This window comes from Nannobrachium achirus, assembly GCF_963921795.1.
Source record: "Nannobrachium achirus genome assembly, chromosome: 16".
NCBI lineage: Eukaryota > Metazoa > Chordata > Actinopteri > Myctophiformes > Myctophidae > Nannobrachium > Nannobrachium achirus.
The window spans coordinates 37,452,734-37,472,429 of NC_137823.1; the positions used below are offsets into that span (position 1 = coordinate 37,452,734).

Below are 19,696 nucleotides of genomic sequence, written 5' to 3' on the forward strand. Positions count from 1 at the left end.
TGTACAGACATTTTGATGACCTCTGTGGTAAACACATTGTGTCAATGGGGCGTTATTGGAAAGGACACCCGGGCTCCAGGGAAACCCCGCCCACCGAAGCTTTTGATTGGCTGAAGCGGAGCTAGGGAGCGCTCAATTGTAGTCGCTTGGACAGGGCATTTATCGTGGGCTTGCCCAGGCCTTACGGCCTGGGCATAAATATAACGATTGCATTCACCACGGCTTCGTAACTCGCGCAGCCCTGGCCCGCTCTTCGCGGCCACTTGCGCCTGCGGCGCTCGGGGGCGAAGAGCAGGACCAAGGTCCGCTGGCCTTCGCGCCGCTTGCAGTGTCGTGGACAATCGAGCGGCTCCGTCTGGAGCCCGGGTGTCATTTCCAATAACGCGTCAATGGGAGGGGAATACACAGTTAAGAGATACTTGGTCATTAATTTGTGTATAAACTAAAACTTAAGCTTACTCAGCTAAGATGAGTTTCTTAAGACATTTGAATTTAAATGATGCAACAATGTAAATGATCAGATCATAATTTCAATCATGCAAAATGTAAATGATCATAAAGTGTTACACTTCCTGTAGGCCTACGGTACTAACCCTATTCACCCTGAACTGAACTGTCAACCCCCCCCCCCCACACACACACACACACACACACCCGAGGACATCCGAAAATCTTTGCGTGTGCGCTTCACGTGCGCATTAGTCCCTCTCAATGGCAATACTATTTTGAAAATGGTGACGGCACCTATATGCTCTCTCTATAGCGCTGAGTAGCAGCAGCCCACAGAGCAATCACATTGGCCCCACTGGCTTGTCTATCATGTGAATACCGGCCCCCCAAAAAAACTGGCGCACTGCCAATAGCCACGCACATTGAGGGCCTCTCCAATTCCTTTTCCCGGGCTGAATCAGGGGCCCAGCACGTCCCTGCCAATAGCTCTAATCTGTATTAATGTGATTTCTATGGAGTGCATATGATAGCCGTGTGTAATGGTCACCGTTTGACAGGTGAGGTAACACCACTGCATGCAAACATGGATAGTCTGAGAGTAGGCGAAATGGCTCTTCAACTGCGGCGAAACGGCCAGACAGGTTAGGTGAAAACACTCTCCTCCACGGCGAAAGTGCCACGTGAAAAGACCAAATCCATGTAGGCGAAAAAATCATAGGCGAATGTGCCTGACACCTGCAATAAGTGTTAAATGGCTTTATATTATGGATTGCCTCTGAGGTTGACATAATTTTGTTTTCTCTGGGGAATATTTTGAGTCCATTTTTTTGGAATTCGGTGCCTCCTTCCTTGTACATTTTCTGTCCTTTTCCTGTCCCTGACAACACCAATGCAGACTTTATATTATTATTATTATTAATTGTATTGTTCTTTTGTTTCTCAATACCAATATATTCCTTCATGGAAGGCTACCATGTACAAGGCAGCAGATGATTCAAATGAGTGGAAATATCTCAGAAGCAATGCCCAAATAAAATGCGGCTATAAAAACAAAATATAGCAAAACTTCAGAGAATGTATTAAATATTTCAACTAACACAAATCAATCAACACATTTATTCTTTTACCAAAAATACTTAATAAACTCCTTATTGTCTATGCCAATGTGCTATACATTTTACAATGATAGTATGTCTGCATTAACCACTGAGCCACAGAGAAACATAATAACTAAGCCATTGTTTTGAAAGCCAATCTAAAAGCTCACAACACATTTTCAGAAATGTTTCTCATTACGTATTTATTTATTTACTTGGCCTGCAATGACATACCCAAAATGGGGCATGCCAGGTTACATATTATGAAGAAAACCTTAGACTTCTAGGAGGTTAAGACAGGCATTAAATGTGGCATGGTGAAAGTCTATTCCGTATTTGGGATTTCAATATTTGGGTCTTATCAGTACATTTAGTACTTCCATCGCACACTACATGAGCCAAAGGGCCATTTAGGTGCAGGTACAGTGTCATGTGCTTATTGTAGAGATTGCTGGCTTGTCAGAGGTTAGTTGAGGTGAGGGAGAGATCAAGTTCTACCAGTTCTACCTTATCGATCAAAACTATTTTTTGGTATGGTAGCTTTGACAGTTGTGGTTTCTTTTCATTGGGGTGATATCTTGATAAGAAATCTTCTATCATGATGAGACAGTCTAGACCTTGCAGAGTTGTGATGCAAGATATGTGAAACAATGGAAATGGAAAGGTCATGTACTGTACATGACGTATATGACCAGTGATTAGATAATGATAAAGGGGATGACAGGATTTAAAGGAATGCAGTGTCACAACTACTTTCATGCAATGTCTCCTAACTTTAATCAGAGGTGAGCAGATTTATAAGCTGGAGGTCTGATGGTGATTGTGGACCCTAGGCTGAGGTCAGTGGTTTCCACTGACTATGATTATGGAGTGTTACTAAAGTATATTGTTATTTTTGGACACTTTCAAACACTTTCTCTGAAGGGTGAAAATCTTTTTCATCAAGCTTTACTTGTCCAGTTCTGCCCTCCTTTTCTTTTGTAGCAAATAGATCCTTCTGAACAGATCTGTTTTGATCTTTACCAGCACAATTTTTCACTGCGGTCCCATTGACCTTAGTTGTTTCATTGTCTGACCACCATATGAATCCATTGTCCAAAAAATGTCCAAATCTCCAACAAAGGATTAAACACACGTTTTGCTTTTTTCAGGGAAGTAAGGTTATTATCAAACATTACTTCTAGCTGTCTCATCTGATGCAATCATGTACAGTACCATGTACATTACCACAAATCTCCTGCAACATATTAATGAGCAAGTCATCCCAACACAATTGGTACTCAGCAAAAACAATATTTATATAGACTATATTTTTCATTTAAAAGAAATAAACAAAATGGGCCATGGACATAGACAAGTCTTGCCACAGACTTATTTGTCTGTGTACAGACATTTTGATGACCTCTGTGGTAAACACATTGTGTCAATGGGAGGGGAATACACAGTTAAGAGATACTTGGTCATTAACTTGTGAATAAACTAAAACTTAAGCTTACTCAGCTAAGATGAGTTTCTTAAGACATTTGAATTTAAATGATGCAACAATGTAAATGATCAGATCATAATTTCAATCATGCAAAATGTAAATGATCATAAAGTGTTACACTTCCTGTAGGCCTACAGTACTAACCCTATTCACCCTGAACTGAACTGTCAACCCCCCCCCCCCCCACACACACACACACACACACACACACACACACACACACACACACCCAAGGACATCCGAAAATCTTTGCGTGTGCGCTTCACGTGCGCATTAGTCCCTCTCAATGGCAATACTATTTTGAAAATGGTGACGGCACCTATATGCTCTCTCTATAGCGCTGAGTAGCAGCAGCCCACAAAGCAATCACATTGGCCCCACTGGCTTGTCTATCATGTGAATACCGGCCCCCCCAAAAAAACTGGCGCACTGCCAATAGCCACGCACATTGAGGGCCTCTCCAATTCCTTTTCCCGGGCTGAATCAGGGGCCCAGCACGTCCCTGGTCACGTCATTCGTTGTTAATACCAAAACTTTGAATCGTAATCGTAACTGTTCGCACAACTATACTTAAAGGGATATTCCACTTTCAAAAAAACTTTTGGTCATGCATTTTATCGTCTAATCAGGCTTTTGTGAACACCCTGTACAGATTTTAAGTTGCTTGATTCAATATTTAGATATTTGATATTAACTTTTGATACTAACAACTAACAACAACAATGCTACGTACAGATGCATGTCTCTGCCACTGGTTACAATGTGGAAACAACGTTTCTAGTGAAAACAAGAATTGACACCGTCAATTTATGTTTCTAGTGAAAACAAGAATTGACACAGTCAATATATATAACCAGGTGAAATGGTGGGTTAGAAAGTCAGGGACTTTGAACAGTCTATCCACAATGAGACACTAGGTCTTGACTTTGATGCAGTATTGATTTTGAAAAGAGGGTAAGAGTTGTTGTTATGCCTTAGTTTGTGCCTGGCTTACAGTACAGTTGGAAGTTGGAAGTTGGAAGTTGGAAAAATGCATTCTTTGATACAGTACTGAAAAGAGGGTAAGAGTGTTGTTTAAAAAAAGAACAGGATTTGACATTTAAGATTGATAAGTTTACACTTTTCTGTCATTTGCTATTTGCTACTATAAAGAGGATAAGAGCACATCTAAAAAATACAGGATTCCTTGTAAGAGACGACAAGAGAACTGAAATTGAATTGTTGTTTTTTGTTATTTGATTACTGTATTGAAAAGAGCATAAGAGAAAACTGTATTGTTAAAAGAAAAGAAAATACTGGAATTGTAAGAATTCTGGATTTCTGGGGGGTAATTTTTGTGGAAAATAAATTTGTGTTGATAAAATCATGACATCGTGAACCTTGAATCGGGATTCGAATCGTATCGTGAGTTGAGTGAATCGTGACAGGCCTATTTTGTAGGGTCCATTTTTAGCCCAAGGAATGTTTTGTGGGGTCCATTTTTAGCCCAAGGAATGTTTTTCGTGCAAAACAAATGTTTGCAATGGATTCAGAATCATGAAAAACACCTAGTTAGACCCCTCACATGCTACTTAAAGATTTTTTTTCCTGTATAGTAAGTAAGTAAGTAGGTGCAAGAAATCATTAAAAATGAACCCCATGGGACATTAGCTGACCACGGCAACAAGAAGAAATCATAACTAGACACCATAAGAGTCCTAAAAAAAACAGGTTTCGAAAACATGTGGTTTGGGTGATGGTGGAGTCTCTCTCCTGCTCTACTAAATCACGAGAATGTTGATTTGATTAATAATGTCCTTGGCATTGTCTTTTGGCACAGAACACAGAATTCCATGGCAATCAAACACGATTCCGGTCCATCTGAATTGCATGGTGTCGCATCGCCTAACATTACGTTTTCATGAGCCCATCCAACCTGTTCAACAGCCCCTGACACATTCACCCCTCTCTGCCTTGTGAAGTGGTGGAAAACCACATTTTCAATACTATACTGTATATCAACACTGTATTGTAGAAATACACTGTTTCAACTAGTACAGTACTCAAAATAGTATTGGCATCAAAATGTACTTACCAAAAATGTCCCATTTCACAAGTGTTCAAAATGTATAAAAGATCTTTTGGTATATAGGGATGTGATAAAGAGTTAGGGTGACCATATTCTGAATCCCCAAAAAGAGGACACTCTACCCAGCGCGCGTATACACACCTCAAAATAATCATATTTTAACTGGGGACCCCTCCACCCTGACGAGCACTAAGAGTTGAGGCATTACATTTTGTATAACACGGTTCTATTGAGCAGATCTACATGCTTGGTAGATCGCCTATTTTCACAATTTTTGCCTCTAATATTTGTTTAATTTGCCATTTTAGAGGTACTGAAAGGTACTAAAAAGACCATAAATGTATTTATATTTGAGGGGGTTCAAAAACGGACCCTTTACAGATCTATGGAGAGATCCACTGATTTAAAGTATGCCTCTAGACTCCTATATGAACGCTTTGTAACAGTATAACTAAATAAAATATCTCTACGTTTTGGGCTTATCTTAGAAAAAGACAGGTAGCCCATTCTTCAAACCCTGTATCTTCTGCAGGTCTAAATAATGTACTGTCCAACGATTAAATATTTTAATTGCAATTAATCACATGATTTATCTAGTTAATTGCACGATTAATCGCAAATATGTCATCAGTTTTTATCTGTTCACAATGTACCACAATGTACCTCTTCAAGTCTTGTATACCCCTATTAACATGGGAGTGGAAAAATATGCTGCAGGCTTAATAGTCCTCTCAAGCTCAAGGTTGTACCCCAGCGCACAACTAAACTCAGCAAAACGTACTCTAATATACGTATATGTAAATGAGGATCACACAACTAGAATTAACTTTAAGATAACATACAAACAATACATTTAACAGATGCAGACACGCACACACACACACACACACACACACACACACACACACACACCACACACACACACACACACACACACACACACACACACACACACACACACACACACACACACACACAACAGTGGCTTAGGGGTAGAGTGGCTGCTTGGCAACTGGAAGGTTCCCAGTTCTACCTAGGTGTGACACTGCATTCCTTCAAATCCTGCCATGCTCTCTTAATGATCTAATCACTGATCATGTTTTGTCAGTCAGGTGTATTCCTCAATTGTTATATTAGCTCGCACACCTTACTTCACACCTACTTATGGAATCACAACAATGTTTAAAGACTGAAGCTCTGTCCAGACCGGCGAATTAGCGAAAGCGACGTGAATAAGCGAACCAAAAAGGCAAACACGAGTTCACCGTTCCCCCTCCGCTCCATTCCCCCACAGACAGGCAGCGTGCAGCAGTGTAAAGTAACTAAAAGTACATTTACTTGAGTAGCCTGTACTTGTAGGTATTTGTACTTGTCCAATTCCCAGTACTTTCCTTCTACTCCACTACATTTCGGATCCTATTGTATTTAATACCCAGCGATTTATTTTAAAACATTAGTCTTTTTGCAGATATAGGATAAAATAACAATAAAACATACATAAACCATTCTTTTACCAGTAGACATTCGAGTACTTTTTCCAAGCAGCCACACAGACGAGAGACACGGAAAAGCAATGCAAAGGGAAGGTCCTTCGACCTTGCTCTCTCTCTCTCTCTTTAAGTAGGATAGAGTGAGCTTGATTTAATACAGAAAGAGAGAGGAGTTCACCAGCGAATGTTCGCTAAATTCGCGTTTGGTGTGGATGCTTCCATTGACTTTATAAGGTTTTAAACAAAAGGCGAAGTATACGCTAATTCGCTATTCGCCAAATCGCCGGCAGTATGTACGGACCTTTAGGGTATTAAAGATACCTTGCCAGAAAACTAGAACTGCTCCCCTTCTGTCCTCAAGTAACACTGTCCTCAGCCAGTATGTTTGCGTTGGGCATTCCACAATTCAATTATCATGTATCTGTTTTGACTGTCAGGTTTAGCACACCTTACAACACACCTGCACCTGGAATCACAACAATGTCCAAACTAAAGCCTTTCTCGTCAACATAGGACACTCGTTCACCTTAGGGATATTTCATTCGTTCTGATTCATACCAACCATACGGTAGTTCATCAAAATGTCATATTCTTGGAATATTAAGACTGATGGAATATTTGTAATTGTTGTGATAATAATGGAAAAACTAAAAATAATTTGCTAGAAAATGAGTATTATTGACAACATAAAAAGAATGATGGAACATTTGTAATTGTTGTGAAAATAATGGAAAAACTAAAAATAATTTGCTAGAAAATGAGTATTATTGACAACAACATAAAAGTCAAGGCCAAGATATTGAACTTTAACATATGACACTGAGCTTGAATTGCTTCACCTCATAAATCAACTGAGCACCACAGAAAATATACTTTGATTGCAGAGTCATCCAAATTGACCCATTAGTTGCTGAGCAGGGGTTAAAGTTCTCCGTCCTGGGGACAGATTTCCGTCCAGGATTCCCTAGGGGCTATTTATGAAATCAATGCAGATTTGCAAATAATAATAATATTAAAGGGAGTGGGGCGTTGTATCCATGGCCGCGAAGTTAATGACATGACCGAAATCGTCAAAATGCAGCATATAGGCCTACTTGCTTGTCAAGTGATCTCCAAACTACAATGCATCCCTCCCCAACCAAATAATTTAAATCATCTATGATGAAGACACAGAGTGCAGCAGGCTGGCCCCTGCTGCTGCAGGAGCAGCTGATGCAACCTGACACCAAGCGTTAGCCTCAGCTAGCTTAGCTATACTATCCTATTTCCGTCTTGGGATTTTTATTTTATTTTTTACTTTAACCCCTGTGCTGAGTCAAGTCATTCTCTATATACCACGTGTATTAGATATAATGCCCGAAAACAGGTAATCAGCAACTATTTTGACATTGCTATCATATAATTTAATAAACAACAGACATGCAGCTCTACAAAAATCATAACCTTTGCCACCTCTAATGGTACCGATATCCAAAACAAAGCGATTAATTGTGATTAAAATAATTAATCGCGATTAATATAATGGTGAGTTAATCACGATTAAATGAGTTAACTCGGACAGCCCTACTAAATAACTTTTATTTGTGTTGGAATGGACACATCAGTGCCAGCTTTGCAGACAGTACACTCTCATTTGGTCACCAAGACGAAAACACTTGCACTTTTCGTGCATTTCAGTGAAACAGCATTAATTGCGTTTGCAGTGCGTTCGTTTGGCTCTGCGCAGCGCGAGCTCTGCTCTGATCTGAACAAAACAAGCTGAGGGAGGGATCGCAGCGGAGGCCGAGTAGTATGAATAATACATGTTCCGGGGTTTGCGGTGGAAATCCGCCTCTCACAGTGTGTTTCCAAACGAACCACTGGACGTGCATGCCCATGATTTAACTCTGATATGCGCGAAACCCAGAGATACTTAAACTCCTTCACCTGGGGTAACGTCTCATTCCCTACTTGGACTGCACAATCCATCGGTTCCCTGCTGAGAACCATGGCCTCGGACTTAGAGATGAAGGAGTTTAAGTATCTCGGGGTCTTGTTCACAAGTGAGAGAAAGGGGAAGACGGAGAAGGAGATCAGCCGGAGAATCGGAGCAGCAGGAGCGGTTTTGCAGTCGCTTAATCGCACTGTTGTGAAGAAAAAAGAGTTGAGCCTTAAGGCAAAGCTCTCTGTCTTTCGAGCAATCTTCGTTCCCACTCTCACCTATGGTCATGAAGTGTGGGTCATGACCGAAAGTATAAGGTCTCGGGTACAAGCGGCCGAACTGAGTTTTCTCAGAAGGGTGGCTGGTATCTCCCTTAGAGATAGGGTGAGAAGTTCAATCACCCGCGAGAGACTTGGAGTAGAACCGCTGCTCCTTAACTTGGAAAGGAGTCAGCTTAGGTGGTTCGGGCATCTAGTACGGATGCCCCCCGAGCGCCTTCCTAGGAAGGTCCTCGATGCACGTCCCACTGGGAGGAGACCCCGTGGCAGACCTAAGACCAGATGGAAGGATTATATCTCCAGACTGGCCTGGGAACGCCTTGGTATACTCCCAGAGGGAGTGGAGGAAGTTGCGCAGGATAAGGAAATCTGGAAGTCTCAGTTGGAGCTGTTACCCCCGCGACCCTCCGGATAAGCGGTTGAAGATGGATGGATGGATTGATGGATGCGCGAAACCCAGGACATTTGAAGGAATTTATAAAAACCCCCCCGGACAGGCCGGACAGCCCCCTAAAAGAGGACATGTCCGGGGAAAAGAGGACGTATGGTCACATAGGGTGACCATACGTCCTCTTTTCCCACATTAAAATGTGCTTTGGTGATGTTACCAAGAATCTTGGCACTTCATTGGCTGATGTTATTGATAATCAATAACATCAGCCAATGAAGTGCCAAGATTCTTGGTAACATCACCAAAGCACATTTTAATTTGATATGAGGTTGCTAATGGTAATAATGAAGTCTATAACAGAGCATCATACAGAGTAAGGCCGTTTGAAAAAGCACCACTACAGTGTGTCTGGTGTCAAGAGTATGATCATGGTACTGATATGTGCAAGAACAATTGTACAGGAAAAATAAGATGCAAGCCATATACAGAGACAAACTATGAAAAAACTGTAACAAAAAGGAGGGAAAACCAACATCTGTAAATGTGAAGAGTTACACCATACAAGAGAAATGCATCACTAACTGATAACAGAAAAAAGGGCATCAATCAGAGAAATACATTAGTGAGAAAAGAACAGTCCGTCACCGAGAGAAGCAGAAATTTAGGAAGAGAAGGAATACAATACATTGATGGGTATGCCTATGCTTGAACTCTTACATTAAACTGTAATAGAATTATTATACTTTTTTTAAAAGATACAAAGATACATGATGTTTTTACTTCCAAGTTGAGATCAATCGACTTTGAACTCAAATGCTGTCAATACTGTTTCAAACTTTCTATCGATGACAGTACTTGCACATTTTGGTGTCATTCAAGTAGGCCATAAATGGCCTCAAGTGCATTCTGCACAAGTCACCAGTTGGCACATCGATTGAGTACCAACTTGTCCACACACATTCTTTCAAACGACACCAAACATTACTGATGCCAGAATTAACATTATTTGCTGATGCACAATTACACCGCACATGGCCTAGAGAGCACAAGAGAAAAAGAAAAAGAAAAGAAAACATCCACAGCGAAGCACAGAGGCAACTACGCGATTTGGCCGAGCGCTGGGCCCATCGCTTAATTGGCTTGCTGTTTCTCAGTGCCTCGCTAAAAGAACCGGGTCGCGAAGAGACACGTGACGCCCCCAGGCTGTTTTAATGGATACGGAAAAAACGGCCGGCTGATTCTTAAAGAAAAGGTGCAAGTGTATAGCAGGCATGGTTTTGTTCATGTCAATTAAAAGGTTATGAGTTCACTTTATTATAAATACTGTAAAATATTGAAATTCCCAAGATATGTTCCCCATTCATTTCAAAGGGATTTTAGAGAACCACGTGATGTAGATCAGTGCAATGAGTCATGATTTCGCTCGGCCATTCCCGAGCTCGCGGAGGAAGGAGTTTTGAGAAAGTGGGATGTTAGAATCTCTGTCTGAATACAACTCTGCAAAGAGGCAAGACAACTACATGGTTGCATTCGCAAATATTTTCTCAACTACCTAACAATTAAAATGGAACATAGTAGAGGCCATGGTGCTACTCTCTCTTTAGAGGGATATTCCACTTTCAAAAAAACTTTTGGTCATGCATTTTATCATCTAATCAGGCTTTTGTGAACACCCTGTACAGATTTTTAGTTGCTTGATTCAATATTTAGATATTTGATATTCATTTCATCAAACACTCCAGGGCCCATTCCTATACAAACCCATTGTAACTTCAAACTCCATTTTAACCATGATAGATTCATCAAAAACACTTTTTTTTTCCCCGTGACTCATACTACCCTCCTAATACGTGGACTGGCTGTGTTTTTTCAATATATATATATATTTTTCATTTACTTTTAAACATTTTTTGGGAAAGTTGAAAAAATGTAATACAATGAAAAAATATTGGATTGTATTTATATTTTAATAATCTTGTAGCATAAAACTATCGTAATGCATGAGGACACAAGCATTTGTGTAGCATGAAAAACATTCCTTGGGCTAAAAACGGCCCCACAAAACTATGGTTTTGTAGGGTCCATTTTTAGCCCAAGGAATGTTTTGTGGGGTCCATTTTTAGCCCAAGGAATGTTTTTTGTGCAAAACAAATGTTTGCAATGGATTCAGAATCATGAAAAACTCCTAGTTAGACCCCTCACATGCTACTTAAAGATTTTTTTTCCTGTATAGTAAGTAAGTAAGTAGGTGCAAGAAATCATTAAAAATTAACCCCATTAGTTGACCACGGCAACAAGAAGAAATCATAACTAGACACCATAAGAGTCCTAAAAAATCGAACCTCTGTTCGAAGTGGAGCTGTGTGTGTGTGTGTGTGTGTGTAGCACCTCTCTGGTCACCCAGGATCATGTGTGATTTTTGTGACATTTGAAGAAAATATGTAGGAAAAGGTGCAAAAAGTGTATTTTGGAGAAAATTCAAGATGGCGGAAAATCTATCCTGGCGCAAATGGGCGTGGCCTATATGGGGAGATGCGTCTTGACCCAAGGAATCCAGGGAAAAAAGAATTTTAATTTTCCGATCTACGGTTCAAGAGTCACGGGGCAAAACGCAAAGTGGGCCGTTATAGCGCCACCATGAGGCCGAGTGATGTAATTATTTTTGGATTCATTCTTAAAATCATTATGAATCTCCTCTCCGAGGTTTGAAACTGTAGCTCCTATGGTTTACGAGAGAAAAATACTTGAATGTGAGTTTTTGCAATTCCCATTATAAGTCAATGGGGAAAATTAATTCACTAATAAATTAATATCAATTAAACTATAGAACCTTTCGCTTAGCAAGTTACTAGCACACGATTCCCGAGTAAGCCGGTCGATTTGACATATGGCGCGAGTGTGTGGTGCAAAAACTGTGGGAGGAGTAGCGTGCCAAACTTTGAGGCTACATACAGACACACGGACGGCCACACACACGGCCACGTATAGGGAGCTTGTGTTCCACACAGCTCCAAAAAAACAGGTTTCGAAAACATGTCGTTCGGGTGCTGGTGGAGCCTCTCTCCTGCCCTACTAAATCACTCATCATGTACAGTACAGTAGGTCTGTTTTGTCTGTCAGGTTTATTATGTTCCATTAGCACGCACACCTTACATCACACCTACTTATGGAATCAATCAACACCGTTCAAAGACTTTGTTTTTCATGGAACCATTGAACTATTAAAGGACCGGTACCTTGCCAGAAAACTAGAACTGGTAGAACTTGATCCACACCTGTCCTCAAGTAACACTGTCAGTATGTGACAGTGAATTGGGCCTTCCATTATTCAATTATAATGTATTTGTTTTGACTGTCAGATGCACATGCACCTTACAACACACTTTGCTGTGGAAATACACAAGCTTTTCTGGGTCTCACACGTGTTATTGGCACTCACGCCATTAACAGCAACACCAAACATTCCGTGAAACGTCATACAGTGCAGTAAATGTGATGTTATGGTTAAATAATGTCCTTGGCATTGTCTTTTGGCACAGAACACAGAATTCCATGGCAATCAAACACGATTCCGGTCCATCTGAATTGCATGGTGTCACATCGCCTAACATTATGTTTTCATGAGCCCATCCAACCTGTTCAACAGCCCCTGACACATTCACCCCTCTCTGCCTTGTGAAGTGGTGGAAAACAACATTTTCAATACTATACTGTATATCAACACTGTATTGTAGAAATACACTGTTACAACTAGTACAGTACTCAAAATACTATTGGCATCAAAATGTACTTATAGAATGTCCCATTTCACAAGTGTTCAAAATGTATAAAAGATCTTTTGGTATATAGGGATGTGATAAAGAGGGTTACCATATTCTGAATCCCCAAAAAGAGGACACTCTACCCGGCGCGTGTGCGCATTATATATATATATATATATATATATATATATATATATATATATATATACACCCCAAAATAATCATATTTTAACTGGGGACCCCTCCACCCTGACGAGCACTAAGAGTTGAGGCATTACATTTTGTATAACACGGTTCTATTGAGCAGATCTACATGCTTGGTAGATCGGCTATTTTCACAATTGCTGCCTCTAATATTTTAGAGGTACTAAAAAGAGGTACTTTTTGAAAGGTACTAAAAAGACCCTAAATGTATTTATTTTTGAGGGGGTTCCAAACGGACCCTTTACAGATCTATGGAGAGATCCACTGATTTAAAGTATGCCTCTAGACTCCTGTATGAACGCTTTGTAACAGTATAACTAAATAAAATATCTCTACGTTTTGGGCTTATCTTAGAAAAAGACAGGTAGCCCATTCTTCAAACCCTGTATCTTCTGCTTTACAAGGTTGTACAAAATATTCTGTAAATTTAGTTAGCAGAAGAGCTCTCACCTCGCACAGACTGTCTTGTAGCCTACTTTGCAGTGTTGATATGGGCTTGAAGCAGGTCTAAATAATGTGCTGTCCAACGAATAAATATTTTAATTGCAATTAATCACATGATTTATCTAGTTAATTGCGCGATTAATCACAAATATGTCATCAGTTTTTATCTGTTCACAATGTACCTTTTTTTCTTCAAGTCTTGTATACCCCTATTAACATGGGAGTGGAAAACGTACTCTAATATGTATATGTAAATGAGGATCACACAAAATTAACTTAAAGATAACATACAAACAATACATTTAACACAGACACAGAGACACACACACACACACACACACACACACACACACACACACACACACACACACACACACACACACACACACACACAGCGACAGTGGCTTAGGGGTAGAGTGGCTGCTTGGCAACTGGAAGGTTCCCAGTTTGATCCCGGGTGCCCCTAGTGTTACTGTCGAAGTGTCCTTGAGCAAGATGCTGAACCCCAATTGCTCCCGATGAGTCCTTGCATGCATCGGTGTATGAAAGACTGTGTGTGTGTGTGTGTGTGTGTGTGTGTGTGTGTGTGTGTGTGTGTGTGTGTGTGTGTGTGTGTGTGTGTGTGTGTGTGTGTGTGTGTGTGTGTGTGTGTGTGTGTGTGTGTGTGAATGGGTGAATGTAATGCACAATATCTGTAAAGCGCCTTCCATTTACTTCACACAATTTGAAAAGGGCAATAGTGTCTTGTATGGGATTGAGTTTATATTTTAATAATCTTCCTTGTAGCATGACACTATATCGTGATGCATCAGGACACATCTACCTAGGTGTGACACTGCATTCCTTCAAATCCTGCCATGCTCTCTTAATGATCTAATCACTTATCATGTTTCGTCTGTCAGGTTTATTCCTCAATTGTTATATTAGCACGCACACCTTACTTCACACCTACTTATGGAATCACAACAATGTTTAAAGACTTTGTTGTTCATGGAAACCATTTTTACTATTTTGACATTGCTATCATATAATTTAATAAACAACAGACATGCAGCTCTACAAAAATCATAACCTTTGCCACCTCTAATGGTACCGATATCTAAAACAAAGTGATTAATTGTGATTAAAATAATTAATCGCGATTAATACACTGTACGTGGCCTAGAGAGCACAAGGTGCAAGTCTAGCCTCGCACGGCCATCACCAATGTGCTTCCTTTCTCGGTCTGGTGGTCCTCCCATAGAGTCTCCTTATGAGAACTTATTCTCTAATTTCCAATCAATGAAATGGCTTCACGACCCGCCTCACACCGCTCCTGACTGGTCGAGCGGCTGCTGCGGGACTCTCACATCTTGTAAACCAACATGGCGGTCCCCATGCCCGACGCGAGTTCACAAATCACGAAGAAAAGCTGCATTAAGCGAAGTTTTATCTGAAATCAACGGCATCTCAGAACAACAGGGAACAACATCAAAGAACAACAGTTTGCACTTTTGGAATTTCTGTCTGGAAAAGACGTATTTGCTGTTCTGCCGATGATGTTTTGATGCGCTGATGACTACTGACTGGACCTGTCAGTCAAAGTGAGTAGCCTAACTACGTCATCGTAATGCGTTGTCTATTCATGGGTTGCATTTGTAGTCCTAAACCGGCCATATTGAGGACCAACACAGGTGTTCAATTTGTCTGATTGGCATAGAACCAATGTTCTACGTTAATCAAAACACCTGTGTTGGTCCTCAATATGGCCGGTTCAGGACTACAAATGCAACCCATGAATGGAGAACTCCCTGACTGGAGAGTCTGGCTGTTGCGACGCTAAGTGCCGTCTAGTTCCGTTCAAGTATTTATTACTAGCGACGCCTATTTATATATATATATTTCCACTAATAGAGACCGGACAACCTATATTTCAATATATAAAACTAATATTAATATATATATTTATATATATATATATATATATATATATATATATATATATCACTGTGTTTTGTCACTGTGTTTTTGAGAGACCAGGAGAGCTCGTTTTTGGGTGCGAGGTGGAGCAAGCAGCGCCTCCTTCCGGGGACTGCCCATAAATTAGTCCTACAGGGTTAGGTTTAGGCATAGTTTTACTGAGGTTAGGGTTATCATTCACCAGGTTAACATTCATGATCTGTAGTCTAAATCTGTAGATGTAAAATTGTAAAGGTATCTCTAGTGTGTGTAAGTAAACAAGAAACCTGTCTTCAGGGTGAGTGGGGGACAAATATGAAAATTGACACTCGACGTGAACATTAGTACGGTAACCTTCATTGGTAGCAGCTGAGGTGTGAAGAGAATTCCCCCAAATGTCCTACAAATTGCCAAAAAAAGGGTTTTTCAAACATTTTTAGAATTTTCAAAATGTTTCAAAATAGCTAAATTAGCAAATCAAGCTCACAATGCAGGTAAAAGGGAGCTAAGTTATTGAAGTGGTGAGAATAATTTTATAATAGTTAAAAACTAATTGTGTTAATATGCATGTCATTGTATTGATCTATCTCACTAGTATGAGTCGGCCTTGCTGACTAGTATGTTGGTCTTGTTATTGAGAGCCCTATTGTAGAACCTCACTCTCCGCTGTTAGCTCCGAGATGAGGTCCTATAGTCCGGCTGAGGAATTCGTCCACGGCCGTTTAGATCACCCTTTTCGTATCAAAAAAGTAAAGGTAAAGAATAAAGATGCTTTAAACACCTAAAGATGTTTAAAGCTAACGCCGGCAGATACAAACTTTACGTCAGGGTTAGGAAAACCTCGTGTTTTTCCATTGTAGCAGAATAGGGAGCAGTATACTGGCACCTGCTTCGGGGGGTTTCCGGGTTGAATGGGAAAACAGGGCACAGGCCAGCATAGAGGACTATAGGACCAGCAGAGGGCGAGGTTCTATGTGGGGCTATGTTATTGATTGATTATTGGATTTTAGGTAATTGATCTTGTTTCATCAATTTAACTCTAGCCCCCATCTGTCTGTCTGTCTGTCTCTTTACTTGCGGCAGCAGAACGCGAAAGTACTGTGTTCGACTGCATATAGGTTTGTAGGTGTTGGTGTGTGTTTAAGCCCGTAGCCAAATCAGGGACCAGCATTTCTGGCAATGTCATCATTAACAACCAATGAGGGACCAGCATTCCTGGTGATGCTAGTGGTGATGTCATTTGCATCGCCAGTGGTGATGCCAGTGATGATATCACTGGCCATAAATGGCCTACTTCATGTGCACAAGGTGCAAGTTGGCACCTCGACAGAGTGCAGTTCTAGTTACTTGTGCAAGCATTTGTTCGACGCGGGTGAATGTTAACCTGGAGAAATGCTTACCTGCCGATGCTGGTGAATGCTAACCCTGGTGAATGTTAACCACAATACCTAAACCTAACGCAAACCCTAACCACAGTAAAACTATGCCTAAACCTAAACCTAACCCTAAAACCTAACCCTAACCCTTAGTCGAAATAATGGGACATCAATAGGGAGATTTCACCCTTCAGGACAGGTCCAAACTACCACACCCCTTTCGATGAGTTAAGGCGGTTCTTCAAAAATGAAAGCATTCAGGCAGCTATAAAAATGTGACCCTCTCATATTTCCAGAGCGACAATAGACCATGAGGAAGTGCAGAAGAGCCTGAGAGGTAGGTCATCTGCTACTAATAATACTGCTATACAATCATTTTAAAATGTTTCACACTGAGTCTGCATTGTTGAATGACATACAGTAGTACTACCACGGACTCTGGTGATGCTGCAATTCTGTTGCTTCTAGATTTAACATGTGCGTTTGATAATCTTGGTCACAAAACTAATTTCTCGCTTAGGGCATTACTTTAAATTGGTTTTCGTCCTATGTATCGGAGAGATGCTTTTCAGTCAGATTTTGTATCATCTTCCACCTAACCCACTGTCATCCAGAGTCCCTCAAGGCTTGATCCCAGGGCCTATACTTTCTCCCTATATCTTCTCCCAGTGGGACACATTTTTTAAGAAACTGGCATCTCCTATCACATGTATGCAGACTGTTCACAAATCTACCGGTACATACCCTTAAAAAAAGGAAAGCAGCAGCACCCAAGCAGCAGCACCCTGACACCTTTTTTTGATTGTCTAAACAACATTAAGGCTTGGATGGCTCTTAACTTTCTAAATGTAAACGAGAGTAAAACAGATCGTCTCAGTGTTTGATCCTGTTGGTCCTGGTGTTGTACTCGCCAACCTGGGTTCCCTGCAGCCTTACGTTAAAGGGATATTTCACTTTCAAAAAAACTTTTGGTAATTCTATCGTCTAATCAGGCTTTTATGAACACCCTGAACAGTTTTTAATTTGCTTCATTCAATATTTAGATATTTGATGTAAATGTTACCAGGCCCTCCAGGCCCAGGGCCTCTCCCCACACACACCCATTGTAACTTCAAACTTCATTTTAACCATGATAGATTCATTAAAACACCCATTATTTTTTCTGGTGACTCATACTACCCTCCTAATACGTGAGCAGGCCGTGTTTTTTCAATAACATTTTTCATTTATTTTTAATTATTTTTTGTATTTCGTTTTTTCCATTTTCCCAAATAATTATTAAAAATAAATGTGATTCATGGATGTATTTGGACTACTGTAATGCACTTCATGCTTACTTATCAATCCTTCATTGCACGTTTACAATTAGTCCAAAATGCTGCGGCACATCTCTTAACTGGACCCCACAAGCGTGACCTCATTACACAGATTCTGGCTTCACTTCACTGTTCACTTCAAAATAGATTTTAAGATTTTATTGTTTGTTTTTGGAGCGGTGAAAGCGCTCCCAATAGACAGGTATGTCCGTGGGTATGTGGGTGGGTGGCTGGGTGGCTGGCTGGCTGGCTGGCTGGCTGGCCGTGTCCGTAGCCTGGCAATACCTTGAGTGGCCACACACAACACACTAGTTAAAGGAGGGGCGCTGTTTTGTGCAGGCCAGGCACACTCACCACTCACTCACAGGCACAGTTTACTCACTCACTCACTCACTCACTCACATAGGGTACAGCTGCTCAAATTCACCGCTCCACTTCAAACCGAGGTTTGATTTTAAATCACTGAATGGCACCTCATTATCTCTCAGAACTTATAGAAGTCTATTACTCCCGGCCAGTTGAAACTTGAGGTCCCAAACACACGTTTAAATACCAGAGGTGACAAGCCTTTTCGGTAGTAGCCTATCCCCCCACTTTAAGGAATGAGCTTCCCCTCCCCAACACTCTCCCATATCAAAACTGCCCACCTTTATACATTGGCTTTTGATCCTGTTTGAGAGTGATGCGTCTCACTTTGTCATTTATTTGCTGTTTTTTATTTTACTGTGTTTTTGTTGTTTTTCTGTGGTTTAGCTCATAGGGTATTTAGCTTTTAGATTTTCTGTACAGCACATTGGAAACTTTGCATTGTAAAGTGGATTGGATTGGATTGGAAAAATAAAATGCACTTTCTCTTTAAATTAAGATATTTAATTCAAATATTTATTTACACAATGGATAATAAAGTTCTTTACATTACGAAAAATATATATTGCACATTGACAGGCTAATAGTCAGTGTTGGAAAAAGTACTCACATGTTTTACTTAAGTAAAAGTATCAATACTGCTGTATAAAAGTATAACTGTATGTATACAAATCTTTTGAAAATAGCAGATCTACAAGCTCACAATGCGTTGCATCACAACACATTGTGAGCTTGTAGATCGACTATTCTCAAATAGCCAAAATGAATATCGAATCCTTACAAAATGTATATTGTAATGATAATCAAAATCTACAATAGTAACTCGAGTTTTCAAATAATTTTAGAGGAGTAAAAGTACAATAATTGTCTCTGAAATGTAGTGGAGTAGAAGTACAATGTTACGAAAATTGGAGATACTCCATTAAAGTAAAAGTACCTCAAAAGTGTACTCAAGTACAGTACTTGAGTAAATGTACTTTTTACTCTGAAAGTGCTGGTTACAGATTGCAGGACATTAGCTACACCAAAGGTTATCAGTAGGCTATCACTCTGTACAGTTTGCTTTGGTTTAGAGGTTGTGATATCTTTTCATACAGGTCCATCAAGATG

General features: G+C 40.3%; 1 protein-coding gene across 1 annotated transcript in view; it reads left to right on the plus strand.

The window, feature by feature from the left end:
* Positions 1-7,752: 7,752 nt before the first annotated feature.
* LOC308301001 (E3 ubiquitin-protein ligase rnf213-alpha-like) overlaps positions 7,753-19,696 on the plus strand; it is a gene marked incomplete at both ends in the record, with an annotated part of 60,873 nt that continues 48,929 nt past the window's right edge. Inside the window, one exon of the mRNA XM_080744897.1 lies at positions 7,753-7,822. Coding sequence (XP_080601023.1) covers positions 7,753-7,822 — 70 coding nt within the window. The remainder of the gene's footprint in view (positions 7,823-19,696) is intronic.